General features: G+C 42.5%; 1 protein-coding gene across 7 annotated transcripts in view; it reads left to right on the top strand.

Moving 5' to 3' along the window:
• Positions 1–14,553, top strand: part of EPB41L5 (erythrocyte membrane protein band 4.1 like 5) — a 115,065-nt gene that overhangs the window by 40,303 nt on the left and 60,209 nt on the right. For 5 of the 7 annotated variants that reach the window (XR_008446614.1, XR_008446615.1, XM_054043289.1 and 2 more), the window contains exons 15-16: positions 2,293–2,335; positions 3,601–3,716. Coding sequence is in view for 5 of the 7 variants with exons in the window: in XM_054043289.1 (XP_053899264.1) it covers positions 2,293–2,335; positions 3,601–3,716 (159 nt within the window). In the remaining 2 variants the exon portion in view is untranslated. Of the gene's footprint in view, positions 1–2,292; positions 2,336–3,600; positions 3,717–4,744; positions 6,831–7,860; positions 8,341–14,553 lie in introns of those variants that run through there. The other 2 variants (XM_054043293.1, XM_054043294.1) reach the window with 2 other exon arrangements.

Below are 14,553 nucleotides of genomic sequence, written 5' to 3'. Positions count from 1 at the left end.
AAGTAGGGCAGCTGTCTCGGGCCCCACGCCACAGGGGGCCCCCCAAAGCTAAGTTACATGCTTGAGCCCCGAGCAGTGTGGCTCTGGCTCCTGACTCCTGAAAGGGGTATAGTAGTAAGGAAAGGTTGAGAACCACAGCCCTACACAGATAGGCCACTGCTAGTGAGAGAATGAGATTCCTTCTCCATTCAAGATATTCAGAGTAATAGCAACTGAGGACCAGATTGGAGGAAGTGAGTGGGTAGATATGAAGTCACAGAGAGCGGGTTAAGTGTAGCCATACTTCGAAACTGAAGTGACAAGGAAGCTGATAGATTCCACAGAGCAAGGTTGCTTTTGCTCCATCTTCATAGATAGAGGGTTGTAGTAATATTTGGTTAAGGGGCTGAGCCTCTGGGTTCTCTCCCTTAGTATGGTTCTGGGCAAGTCTCTTCACTATTCTGGGCATCATTTTTCCCCATCTGTAAAATGAGGTTAATACTGACCTACCTCCCAGTGATGCTGGGTGTTCGAAAGCTTAATTAAAGTCTGTAAAGTGTTTTGAAATCCTCTGATAGGGGTGGTAGATGTATAGCTTATTTATTAGTGCTAATAATTGCTCTTCACATTTTGTCAGTGTGCCATTTGACTTGAATCTCATGTTCAAACCAGCCTGGGTGCAGGAAGAGGAGCTCAATACAATTTCCCCGCCTGCCTGTGCTGAAGGCTTTAGTTTCCCTGATACTCAGCTTGGTGTTGTGTCATGGCACATTCACCCCCAGAGCAATCAGTGCTGTTTCTGAAACTGCACACTCAAGCATCACTAATTAAAATGCATCATGAAAGATGCATGTTGTTCCTTTCTTTTGTATTAACTCATCGGTGAGGAATGTGTTGATTGTACAAGCATTCCTCAGTATTATTTTTTTAAAGGTGCAGTATTCTGTGCTTGTAATGCCACTCTGCACTTCTCCCTCAGTGCAAAGAGCGTGGTAAGAGAACAGCCAGAGTGCAGCTTGTATGATCTTGGTTGGTGTTATACCTAAAAGGCTATTCAAGTAAAAGGACTTCAACAATATAGAAACCAGTTTACTTAGCAGGTTGACTGACAGGATGGTTACTCTATGCAAATGATACCAATTGTCCCAGGCCAGAAGCAACTGGGGCATTTATTGAATTAATAGAATCTGGTTGAAACTCTTTTTTAAGTGGGAGATTGGAAAAGAAGCTTTTTTAGACCAAGTCTTATTTTTGGTTAAGAATCACAATAGCATGAATGTGTGTTGTTGTGGTGTTTTTCTCTTCCATGTCTTTCTGCCCCACGCCCAGCATGTGAGGAAACCCTATCTGAGACTGAGCCCTGAATTCCTTCAGCATCCCCTCCCCTAAACCCGTTATTACAGCTGCCATCCATCTAGTGAAGAAGGCAGGAGGGAAACACATTTGGATTTCCACTTCTAAATGGATTGGACTCAGTGTTACCATCTCCCAGGATATATATTTTTTTCTTATAGCCCCAGCTCTTGGAGTCATGTGAATACATGAAAATCTCAGCTTTCATTTAAATATAAAAAGTTTCTATCCCTTATAATTGTGGAGAAGACCTTAAAAATGTGAAGTGTGCGCATTCTACATACTGAAATATTCGAAGACAAATAAAAAGAATCCCAAATGTATTTTTTTAACTCATGAATTTTTTGGTGGCCTGACTCATTATTTTTGAGTATCTGACTAGGGCTAGCAATATTCTGGGCTTCTGAGGAGAGTAGCCTTGTAATATACAATGTGAACGGTTGCTTTAGAACCTTCCTTCTGAGCAACTTCATGAGACTTCAGGTAATAGCAGTTATTTTTGTCCAAAGTTAATTATACAATGAGCGTATAACAGTAAGTAATGAATAGGGAAGGTATTTTTGCCATCTGTCTTATAAAATCTGGCTCTGTATATGCAAAAATTGCATTAAGTGTTAAAGGCATGCCTTAGTGTTGTCCTCGCCTCAAGGAGATTTCATATAATCCAACTAGACATCATGCAATGGGAAGGGGAAAAGTGAGACAGAATATAGTGAAACTCCAGCCGTAACAAATTGGGAGTCTGCTACCCCTGCTCTCATTGGCCTGAGGTTGCTGACCACAAGCGTAAGGTTTTAAACTTCATTTGGATAGTGATTTTTAGATTAAATGGGGGTAGAAAGACCTCTAGTAAATTGGCATGCTACTTGAAATCTATCTGATTTTGGTCCCCCACAATATTTATAAACACATATCTTGATCCCTGAAAGATTCTGATTTTAAATTTTTCTTGCTTTTCAGCATTCCGAACAATGTCTTACATCAAAATAATGGATCACAACAAGTAAGGCAACCTCTAAGTCATTCATTTCTGAGACTGTTTCCCTAAACACTAAAGCTTCATTGGTCTTCACAGGTTTCAAGAGTTGGGGCCTTATGTTAACCTTTTTAAATGCAGTGGCTTCCTTTGACTCTGACTCTAGATTCTAGAGTGACACATTAAACTAAACTCTTATTTCAGCTACTAAGTGACAAATGGGATCATTGGTTAACTTGGCATGGAGGATTTTAGCTAACTACCTGGAGAGGGAGATTCCCCACCCCCTCCGACATGTAAACATATTAAATTATGCATAAATTGTTTAGCTGTGTATGATCTTTGAGTACTATAGTAACCCGCAAAACTGTACTAATGCTCTGTATGTTAAACTGCACACAAAGGAGAAGGGCAGAGCCTGCTGGCAGTTTTGCTTCCATCTCTTGCTAGTGTTCTGGGCTACTGCTCTGGTATTTTTGAAGGGACATGTACTTCTGCTACATCAAGGATAAATTACTGGCAAAATCTAAATTTTTTTGTGTTTTTAATAAAAGTTTTGATGCACTCATCCCCTCAGCATCTGTGCATGGTAGGTGCTTTGTGTCACTGAAAATAACCACTACCAAAACATAACCACCTCCCTCCAGAGTTATTAGAATGATACACCAGAGGGGTCAGGTTCCAGAGGCATGGACTCTTCGATTGGAATGCCCTGCCACCCATTCTGGAGTATGTTAGCTGAAAGGGCAGACAGTAAGTGCAACAGAGCAGATCACCACAGATAGATCACCCCCTGGTGGTGTCCTCCTAGGATTAAAAGTATAATCCTTTCAGCCACATCTGGAAGCAAACAGATGTGCTGGTGCTCTGTGTTCATAACCAGTGACTCGAAAGGTGAGCTGCTTTATTCAGCACCAGTTGGTGCTTCCGGATGCTATTCAGGGCTACATGAATTGCAGGAATCTAGCTTTTAGGTTACAAAGTTGTAGATCACTGTTGCAGAGCTAGTCACAGAGGGGAACAGTTGGTGCATCCAGGTCAAACCATGAATGAAAAAGGGCGCTGCCGCTGTTACCTGCAAATGCAAGAGCAGCGCTCTATCCAGTATGACCCTGGTACTGTTACCAGCACTTGAAAAGTGGGACATTCATCTCCAATGGGGGGAAGTATCTATGGGAGAAGTCTTGTCAAGCCTCATGTTTGGGCAGGAGGAGGAGTTGTGTTTTTCCAAGTGTCATTGTCATGCAGTAAAGTGCTTAAGATGACTTGCTTGTTTTTGTTTTGTTTCCCAGAGCTGGAATGCAAAGCCGACCCTGCCTGTCAAAATGACAGTTCCATCTGGCCCAGTCTTAGTGGAAATAGAAAATCTTCCTAGGAGCCCTGGAGCCAGCCAGCAAGACATGAAATGGTGCGTTCTCCAGGCCCTTCCTAGTTTTTCTTTGATTGAAAAGGAAAGGTCATTTGCTTATGTACAGTCCAAATGCCTTTCTTTTTATAGTTAATCTGCGGTTAAACTACTTGTATTGTCTCTTTGAGGAGAATAAATTGTGAGTCAGGTTAGTGGTGATAAAGGTGGATCAGTGCTTTGAGACCAGGCTGGGAGTGCTGCAGAGGCACCCGTCTCAGCTTCTGAGGGAATCTTTGCTGCTATTCCTATGGAGGAATCTGCTGCCGCATTTTCTAGCTCTGGTGGGAGTTGTTCCACCCTCTCCAGCCAACATAGTCTCTGTAACCCAGTGCCTGGAGGCATGCAGCCCAGGAGCAGAGACTTGTCCTGTTAGATCCTGGGGAAAACGTGCCAATCGTAAATCAAGTTCTTTCTGGATGTCTCCCAGAAATCTTATGCAGTGGGTAAACTGATTCTACAGTGCAAAGAGAGGAGGAGTTTGTTTGGGGAAACTGAAATAGTTGAAGGATAAGAGCTTGATTTCATTTAATAAAATGTCTGCTCTTGGTACTCCAGCATTTGGGTGAGATTGAGAGAGTAGCTCGTAGTCTTTTAACCCATTGTATCCTCTAGCATGGGTTGTGACTTCAAACGGGGATACAGTAATCTCAGAAGTGGAGCTCTGATTTGTTAGGCTTTGAGGAGCAGCTGTGATGGGATGCAATGGATTTAAAGCTCTTATCCTAAGCGGTTTCAATCCTCAAAAGAAAAGGTCCTCCATTTGGCTAGAATCTGATTCTCTTTTGCTTGTATGTCTGTTAAAGACAAAACTATGTAACTATGGTTAATACCGGACAGTAATGGTGTAAAGAAATGCATTATACAAATCTAACTAATTACATATTAAGTGGGGTTTTTTTTAAATATACTGGATCTTAGATTTAAAGAGGGAGAGTAATTCTGCTCTGCATCTGCTGCATTGAAATTCTGCTGCAAAACATTTGATGAAATGGTGCTTTCTCTTTTTCTTTTGCCCATGATTTGCCTAGTATCTGAAATCTCTGGGTTGTCTGTGGTGATCTCGTTGATCGGTCGATTCCTTCCCTGGTGGTGGTGGGTGAAAGGTGGTTGTATCTTTATTCTTTCAGCCTTCTCAGTATGATTTTGTTTTGTATTTACTCAGTCTAACTGCAAGGTGCTTGCTAGAATCTGGTAACGTCTTTGTTCGGAACATTTGACTCCAGCTCCAAACGGCTCTACATAGGTGTTTTATGGTGGTAGCAATACTGTTATGTAGCAGTAATAAGGTTTCTGTTCTACACTAAAGTTCCATTACTTCTGTCCAGAAGCTGAGAGAACTTACAGGCCCATCTGTGGCAGTTTTGATCCCAGTGTGCCTGGGTTGGGATTAAGAGCCTGAACCTGTGTTGCTGACAGACCTTGTCAGGAAACCTAGGCTTCTTTGCTAGATTCAGCTGCAGAAGGAAGTTTGTCTGTAGAAGATGCTGGCTGAATATAAAATTTATCTGTGTTACCTAATGTAACATACCCCAGAAAACATCCATTCCTACTTGACACAGTTTTAATATATTCACTCAGAAGAAAATAAAACTTTCTCTGTGTTTATAAAAAATATTGTAGTAACTCATGGAGCCAGTTTTCTTTCTGGTAATGTGGTTTTAACATGGTTTGCTAGCAGCTGTTCTGCCTGCTGTGGTAAGGGATGAATCTAGCCTTAAAATGGGGAAATAAAGAACAGTTTGGAGTTGTGTTGTCAACTGTGTGTGCTGCATTCAAGTTTCACAGGCTGGAAATGGGGTTAGGTGGACGCATTGTCGGAACGTATATGTCTATTTGGAGGGCTGTGACTTACATGACTTGATATCTTAGTGTCTTGTTGCAGCTAATGGGTTTTTTCCTAAACTGCCCTCTGCCTTTCATTGGCCTATTTCCGCATGAATTGGCTTTGGCTTCTGTCACAGAAAAACAGTCCTCCTTTTTGAAAGATAATGTCCATGGATAGCTGAAAACACTGAAATATTTCAGGTTATTTTTTTTATAGCGGTGGTTGGGGTGAAGGGATTAGGGTTAAGGATCTAACCTGTCAATTTCTGGGTATTGTTCCTTGCAGATATCTCTACTGGCTACATTACAGCCCTTCTTTTAATTTAAAACTGGAATGTTGCAGGTGTTGTCAAAAATGATAAGCCAGATCATAAGAAGGATTTTCAGTCTTTTTGTTCTCTGATTTGAAATCCTCTGCTCCATTGTTTAAATTCCTCAGTACAGAAGAGGTTTCTTCACCCTTTTGGCCAGACAAATCAAAATGTAACCTTCAAACAAAGTGAGGTATTAGCTGCAAAACTGGAGGTCCCCAAACACAAACAGCATCTTTCTGGCTTTGTGCTAGACTAAAAGAGTTGCTTCTGGGATAAAATAGGGGAAGAAGCAATAGCAGGTTAGCAAGTCTATTTCGGTGTCAGGGAGCAGGCAGACGTCTTACTACCTCCTACTGTGAGCAGTTTTTAATTTGGTTTCTTAAATTATGAAAATTAGGGAATAATTTACAAACAAACCATTTGATGGCTGTTTTAACTTTTGGACCTCATATGCCATTTCTTCACAATATGAATTGCAAAGAACAAAATTCTGAGCACCTATGGGTGAATATCATGCAAATTTTCTCTCCTTTCTGAAGGAGGACTGTCTAATCATTTACCCCTGTTGTGAATCCTGCATGTCTTTTCTGCTTTCCTGGCTAATGTGATCTTTTAGCTGCCTGCTCAATTGTTTTGGTGTGGTTAAAAGTATTAAACTGAACTTACTGGGGCATGAGAACTCATGAAATAGGAACACTTTGTAGCTGTATCTGATGATCCACTGACTTGTTTATAGTTAAACTAAATGACTGACTCTAAAATTACCCTATTTAAAGGAGGATATTTTAGGAATTTGCTCCGTTGAATAGCTTAGAGAGAGAGCTTGTTTTTTTGTGAGCAAGTCTTACGGAAGTGTACTTGCCTCACGCAAACCATTCTAATGCAGGGTTTCGAGTCGGCTAGAGAAAACGGCTGGAGCAGTCTCTACATGTTGGTTCATTTTTTCCATCTTGAGGCTTCTTATAAGAAAACGCTGCATGATCTGATTTTGGAATTATTAAGGTGTGTCTGTTTCAGTGGAGCAAGTTAATTATCCCAAGGCCTTATTGCTTCCCACATAAGAATTACTTGGCACTTGCATAAATATATTAATGTCAGGACAGTGCTTTATACATGAATCGTGCTGTATCCTGTTAGTCTTCCTAACCCCTTGAGGACTTTATTCCCAGTGTGGAATGCATTCGCACTGGTTATGTATAGTCACTTTTGTATTACTACATTTTTCAAACAAATTGGAAAACAAAGTCTTGGCCTTTTCCTAAAATAATCCACCTCCAATCATATTCTCATATTCAAGGTAATCAAGTACAGCTATGATCAGGTTCTTCAGTAATGTCCACTTCTTTAGTGAAGTCTGCTAATGAAATGTGAGAGATGTGCTGTAGTGGGTAGTGCTATAGTCCCCCTTTTGACTATAATGCTTGTTTTTATGATGTCCTCTTTCCTCCTTTTCCCCCCTTTTCATTTGCCTTGAGAACCTGCCTTCTTTGGTAGCTTTGAACCTTGCTGTTGCATGTAGTAGCTTGTTTTCACTGTGCATTGAGACATGTCATTCAAATCCTTTAATGCTGCTAAACATGTAAAGCACTCTGTCAAAGAGGTGTATTCCTTCATATCTTTGCCTGTTTTCTCATCTGTAAAATGGGGATAACACTTATCTTTGTAAAATGCTTTGGAATCTGTAGATGAAAAGCATATTGTAAGTTACAAGCATTACGTACATGGGATGCCTTAACTTTCCGTTTTGAAGCTTTTGCAGAACTACATGTACAATCTGGCAGCAGCAGTGAAGGGGTTAATTTGACATTCCAGCTATTTTATTCTGTGTATATCCTTGCACACTTCCTTTATTAGGTGTTTGACATTCGGCAATTTAGTTCTTCCTTATTACTCTTTTTTTCACATCATTCTTCCCTCCTTTCCTCTCACCTCCTACTGTCTTCCACCCCCTTCCCCTTCCGTTGCTAATTACTAACTGTGCCCCCTCCCAATCCCCAATGATCCAGGCCCTTTGATGCTGCTGACTGCCGTCAACGTGGTGGAAGTGTTTGGAACGCATGGGCCCCGCCCTCGACCCAGTCTGCGGATAGACACTACACTGATTTTGTCCATGAGCGCAATGTGAAGAATGCAGGAATTCATAGTGATGCCATTGGTTATGCTGTCCAAACTACCATGACCGATCTATGAGACGTTGGCCTTTTTGGAGCTTGAGGCTGTTCTGTAACACAGGCTGGAACGTTACCTTTTCTGAGTTGTCTCTAAGATAAGGACAATGGACCCAGAGCTGATTAGGAAAACCCAGACCTTGTGCCAAGGCCCCTGCATATGGTGCTGTTGTATTGAATCTTTTAAAGAAAAAATAGCATATACACTACTAGTCTGTTACCCCAGGTATTCTTGTACTGAAAAGAGTATGTGTATCTTTTTAATTGTGTTAAGATTTTTCTTAACGATTAAAGGATTTTAGCTGGTTGTAACTCTGAGGACCCCTGCAGGAGTTTGCATCTGTAACAAAGTTGGGTATTGCACCTGTGGTATTAAGTGTGGTTTCAGGAATCAAACTAAATCAGAGGACCATCACTGTGTATAACTGCCCTTCCTATTGCACCATAATTGTTTGTTTAAAAAAGCATGGGAGAAATGGGTGACTTACAATTCACGCACTCTAAGTCTGTTGGTAACAAGTTCTGTAGTTATTTTACTTGAAAATGTTTCTTGGAAATTAAATGAAATTGTTTTATTTAAAAAAAAACAAACAAATCAGAGCCCCTGAAAAGGTAGAGTCCAGAGTCGAATTGGGGGAGGGAGGGAGGGACGGGACAGGGAGAGTATATTTTTGAAGGATGTCTTAGTTGCTTGTATAGGAAAACCATGTTTATCCCCGGTTTTCACTGTAGGGAAGGTTTTAAGGCTTTTGCTATTAGTGGGACAGCTCAGTCCATATCTATATGTACACTTAAGAAGAGCTCAGTTCTTAATACACTGAACCATAGGCTTGATTCTATGCCTGTTGTCAGTGTCCTCCTAGCAACACTCCACCCCAGTTTGGATAAACACTATTACTGCTACTCCAGAAAACAGTTTGCCATGAGTTTTTTAGCTCCCTAGTATTTTGGTTATTGTTACTAAAATAAGCAATAGTTTGGAAACTGCTCTAACTTTGGGAAAATACCATTTTAGTCTCTGTAAATGTCAGGGTGAGTTTACCTCATAAACGGAAACATTTTGAATAGTCTGAAGTAAGAGACGCGCACGTATGTGAGGGAGAGAGAATGAGAGAAAGATCTTAGGCTTGGTCTACACACAGACTTACGTCGGTATAACCGAGTCACTCAGGGTACATCTACACTACAGCGGGGAGTTGATTTAAGATACGCAAATTCAGCTACGTGAATAGCGTAGCTGAATTGGACGTATTGCAGCCGACTTACCCCGTTGTGAGGACGGCGGCAAAATCGACTTCTGCCGCTTTTTGTCGGCGGCGCTTACTACCACCTCCGCTGGTGGAGTTAGAGCGCCGATTTGGGGATCGATTGTCGCGTCCCAACGGGACGCAATAAATCGATCCCCGAGAGGTCGATTTCTACCCGCCGATTCAGGCGGGTAGTATAGACCAGACCTCAGAGGTGTGAAAAATCCACAGCCCTGAGAGATGCAGTTGTACCCATTGAAATCCTGATGTAGACAGCAATGTGTCAACGGGAGTGCTGCTCCTGTCGACAGAGCTACTGCCTCTTGGGGAAGTGGAGTATCTATGCTGACGGGAGAATCTCTCCCGTTGGTGTAGGTTATGTCTTCATTACGCGCTGCAGCGTAAACTTGCTCCACATTCATAGTCAATACAATATACTATCACGTTGGATCACAGATTTTCTTTCCTTATTTGGCAATTGTCTCTACCCACGGGTCTGCTACACCCCTCTCACCTGATTTAGGAATAGGATCTATGGGCTCTGAAGGTCATGCCATACAAACATCTTTGGTCTAAAGGGAGTTTGCCAAACTACAAGGTCTATAGATGCCTCTCTGTTCTCCATCCTGCCAAAAGAGGACATTTCCGCCTTAAAAATGGCAATGGACCTTCTATTGTTTGTGGTCTTGCAATTAGGAAATACACTTCTTAAAAAAGTCACTTACTGACATCCGAACCAATAACTCAGTTCACTGGCTTAGTGAGAATCTTGAGCCTGCTCTAACTTTGTTGGTTTTATAGCCAGATGCTGCTGCAGTTTGGAGTCTCAGAATTCACACTAGAACAAGGACGGGCAAACTTTTTGGCCTGAGGGCCGCATCGGGTTTCGTAAATTTTATGGAGGGCCAGTTAGGGGAGGGAGTTATGGCCCCACCTCCTATCTGCCCCCCTCCCCGGGACTTCTGCCCCATCCAATCCCCTTGTTCCCTGACGGCCCCTGGGACCCCTGCCTCATCCACACACACCCACTCCCTGTCTCCTGACTGCCCCCGGAAACCCTGCCCCTGCCGCCCCATCCAACCCCCTCTCTTCCCTGACTGCCCCCCGTAACCTCTGCCCCCATTCAACCCCCCTGTTTCCTCCTGGACCACCATCCACACCCCCGCCCCCTGACCACCACCCTGAACTCCCCTGCCCTCTATCCAACCTCCCCCCCGGCTCCCTGCCCCCTTACCGCGCTGCCTGGAGCATCAGTGGTTGGTGGCGCTACAACCACACCACCGCCGCTGCCACCACGCACCACAGAGACCTAGTCAGGCTGGGCTCTGTAGCTGCGCTGCCCCATGAGCTCTCAGCCTCGCGGCCCAGAGCATTGCGCTGGTGGTGGAGCGAGCAAGCTGAGGCTGTGGGCAAGGGGGAATAGCAGGGGAGGGGCCGGGGGTGAGCCTCCCGGGCCAGGAGCTCGGGGGCCAGGCAGGACGGTCCCGCGGGCTGTAGTTTGCCCACCCCTGCACTAGACCCTTTCAGATAATGATTTTAGCTTCAAAGGTGTGTGAATATTTCCAGAAAATCTATGGAGTGTATCCCAAACTCATCTGGGTTTACAGAAACCATATGCATTATTAAATGTCTTTTCTCCCCACCCTTACCTGAAAACAATAATAGAATTATGTGTGACCTGCAGCCATGAGGACCTGAAACTGCACCCTTTGCTCATGCACGTGGTCTCATTGACTCTATCCAGAGTCAGAGACCACTCAGGTATTTAAAAACTGACAGACTGGTCCCAGGCGTCAAACAAGTGTTACTGACCATCAAACTTAATCTTTTTCCAGGCTAAACTATAACTTCTCTAAAACATATATCAAAATGCAAAGCTGTGACACTGTTTCCTCTGTGCTTTTGTCCAGTCCTTACTGCTGTGCTCCAGATGAGATGGAGCAGGCTGCCTGAAGACCACCCATTCTACCGAATGATCCATGGAGACGACTGTTGGGTCAAAGGCTACAATTCTTGTAGGGGAATTCTCTAAGTTAGTTCTTTTAAGAACAGTAATGCTCTCTACCTCCTGTCCAAAACCAAATGGGAAAATGGGTACAAAGGTCATTTAAAAATTCTCCTCCGTTCAGCTTTAAGAGTAGAAAGTGTCCGTGTTGCTGAACGTGTTTGATCCATATTGTTCTATGAATAATTTTCAAATTGCTAATTGCAAATTTAAAGGTAAAAGTTCCTTTTAAAACGGATTAAAGTGTTTTGCACATGGAAGGTGCTAACAAACTAGGTGTAGTCAGGGCATAATTGAAATTTCTCCATAGATATTTTGGCAGCAGTGTAGAAGGGGAGATAAAATCAGATTACTTATGAAATTTAAGTTTTCATTTACTATTGTATTAAAAAAAGGATAGGATCGCTGTGTATAAATGATCTATAAGGTGAGCAGAGGTGACTAGAGTAGCTTCAGACTCCTTTTAGTTAGTTTTATTTGTGCAGGCGTTTGATGGTAGTGGATAGTAGGTTCAGACGAAGGTTTTCTTACTAACGCAAATACTACTTCTTTTCAGTGTTAGTTTCTGTATTTCAGAAGTACTTGAAGAACTTAAAAATGAAAACTATCATACCAAGCAGGTACAGCACTCTACCTACCAGCTAAATAGTTCATGAGTGAGGGAGAGAGTGTTTTTGTGTGTATGTAATGGAATGGCATGGCAAAACATCCCACTTTTTAAAAGTATTTTTGGATCTTTGTCATAATGATAAATACTTATTTTATTAAAAAGTTCATAATGGCTTTATGCTTATTCTACTATGTTATCCAAGAGCCTGTGTTTAGCTCCAAGGTAAACATGTTGGTTGTTCAGTTTACTGCAGATACTGACTGAAATCCAGATGGCAGAGAGCACTCGGTGGAATGAAGAAATTAGCTACCGCTTCTAGTGGGCTGTGGTATAATGCACATTGGGTGGCTATTGTGTTACCGCAACGCTATCATTAAAGCTTGGTTGGCATATTCATTAGATAAACCTTGGTCTGGAAGGACGGCTCAGCTCGTTCAATTGTGAAAAGTCAACTCAGGCTAATGGTTATCCTGGAATGGACTAGCCTGGAAATGAATTTATTTTTGGCATTGTATATGTTACATATTATTGCCAGCTGGGTTTGAATCTCACTTTCTTCCTAAGGATCTAATGCTCCTCTGTCACTGTATTTACACTGGTGCAATTCAATGGAGTTACTGCTGCTTTCCATTAGGGTAAGTGACAGAAGACTGAGGACTCAAACTAGCAGACTGAGAACTGAAGACCTTTAGTGGTCACATTGGCCACTTTAGATGTTGGTAACACGTAGCCTGATTTTTTTTTTTGAAGGAGCTGAATATCGGCTACAAGAATATCCAGAATTGTTACAATAAATGCTAAAACAAAAGATGGTTTGGAAGAGAGGATAAACCTCAGAGATCAGTTTAAGCCAACCTCACTATAAGGGGGTAGGAGGAGAATCTCATGGGGGACAAATGATCAGACATGTATAACCTGCTGCAGAGTTTCTTGCATCTTCTTCTGAATCATCTGGTGCTGTCCATTGTCAGAGTGGATAAAGGGCTTAGACAGTCGCGCAGGTCTGATTCAGTCTGGCAAGTGCAGTGTTTGTCATTGACTGCAGTGGGAAGTGCAAATGTTCAGCACACTTGAAAATCGTGTCGTGACTCTCGGCATGGATGAATTTGAACTGGTGAGATAAACGTAAAAGGTTCTGTTTCCTATTTCCCATCCCCTGGCTCATATTTCCCTTTCAGAAAAATATCTTTTAGCCTGGAATGTATGCAACATGATAGCCGAATCCTCCATTAGTCAGTACCAATCTATTCAAGTGTCTGATTCTGGGATATACATTTTCAATTAAATCTTTAATAGCAACTGTCCTCCTACATTACCCCGGCCTTGTGGAAACACCCAGAAGTATTGCCACATGGTTTAACGGTGACTGCCCACACAACATTCATCTCTCCATTGCAACCAGCACCTGTTCCTAAGGAGCTCCTCTCCCCTTGTAACAGATGCCAGCCTGTAATACACAGTCAGTGTTGGAAATAATAATGAATGGCTCGTAACGTTAAAACAGCTTGGGAGTTGCCTTCGGAAAAGTTCAGATTTTGTCAGTCCCTCTACAAACACATGGGTGAAAAGAAGTCTTAATGATTGTGTGACCCTATCTGTTAAATAGCAACAGAGAGCTTGCAATCCACATTTGAAACTACATGTTTCCGAGCACTTTTTCTGCTTTCACTTTAGAAATCTAGGAATGCTAAGAATGGCCTTCCTTAGTTTTTCTAAACACCTTCCATTTCTTTGTAGAAACTTTAAAAAGGTCACAAACCTACTTCCTCCTCCTTCCTTTTGCAGGTCACCTTCTAATAACCAAAAATGAAAGAAGTAAAAAAGATACTCAACTTCTTAATGCATGATATACAAAAACTACATCAAAAGAACATTATTTGAGTTGTGAAGTCAAGCACATGGAGGCTAAGAAATGTCAGAATTAAGGTCGTCTGTGCAATCTTAATTTGGCTCACTTGTGCATATGCATTATGAGTCAGTTGGTAATTGCGCATTGACATAATAGTTTTTCCACAGCATCTCTTTCAGTCCATAGGCAGGACCCCAAGAGGGCTGAATTAAGCCACAGCAAATCTGGCAATTCTTAACTTTCAAGTGCTTGACTGTGCAATCTAAATAATGTTCTTTTAACATTTTTGCATGTTATTTCCCATGATTTCTTGAAGGAAAAAGGTTAAAATACAAAACATCCTATTGTGTGCAGCTGTAACAACCCACCCCACTCACATCATCACGGTTTGAACCTTGAGTACCACCGCACAGACAGCTTCCTCTTGCACTACACAACTAACTACATCAGCTGGCATCAAGAGAGAGCTGTTTTCCCAGAGGGGGAATGAAGAGCTGGGTCTTGGGAGTTGTTAATGGGAAGGAGCCTGTGAATGGATTGCTTGCAGAGGAGTGGGGGTTCCGTTATTAGAAGAAATCTTGCCTGGTGTACTCTCACACACTCCCTTCCCTCCCCTCCTTTAAAAAAAGATTAAGGGTACTCCATCCCCATCTGCTGCCACTGGAGGGAGGAGAGAGAGATGGGCTGCTGGGCTCAGCACCCCAGCCTGGCCCATGAGCCCTCAGCGGTGACATGGGTCACTGGGTTATGTGTTGGGTCCAGAGGAGGTAGGGAACCCAGTCCCATCTTTCTTTCTCCACTCCTGGTATAAGTGCTCTGT

This window comes from Malaclemys terrapin, chromosome 11 (assembly GCF_027887155.1).
Source record: "Malaclemys terrapin pileata isolate rMalTer1 chromosome 11, rMalTer1.hap1, whole genome shotgun sequence".
In the NCBI taxonomy this organism is placed as follows: Eukaryota; Metazoa; Chordata; order Testudines; family Emydidae; genus Malaclemys; species Malaclemys terrapin.
Note: the sequence above shows the minus strand (reverse complement) of the source record. Positions and strands in the feature narration are given on the sequence as shown.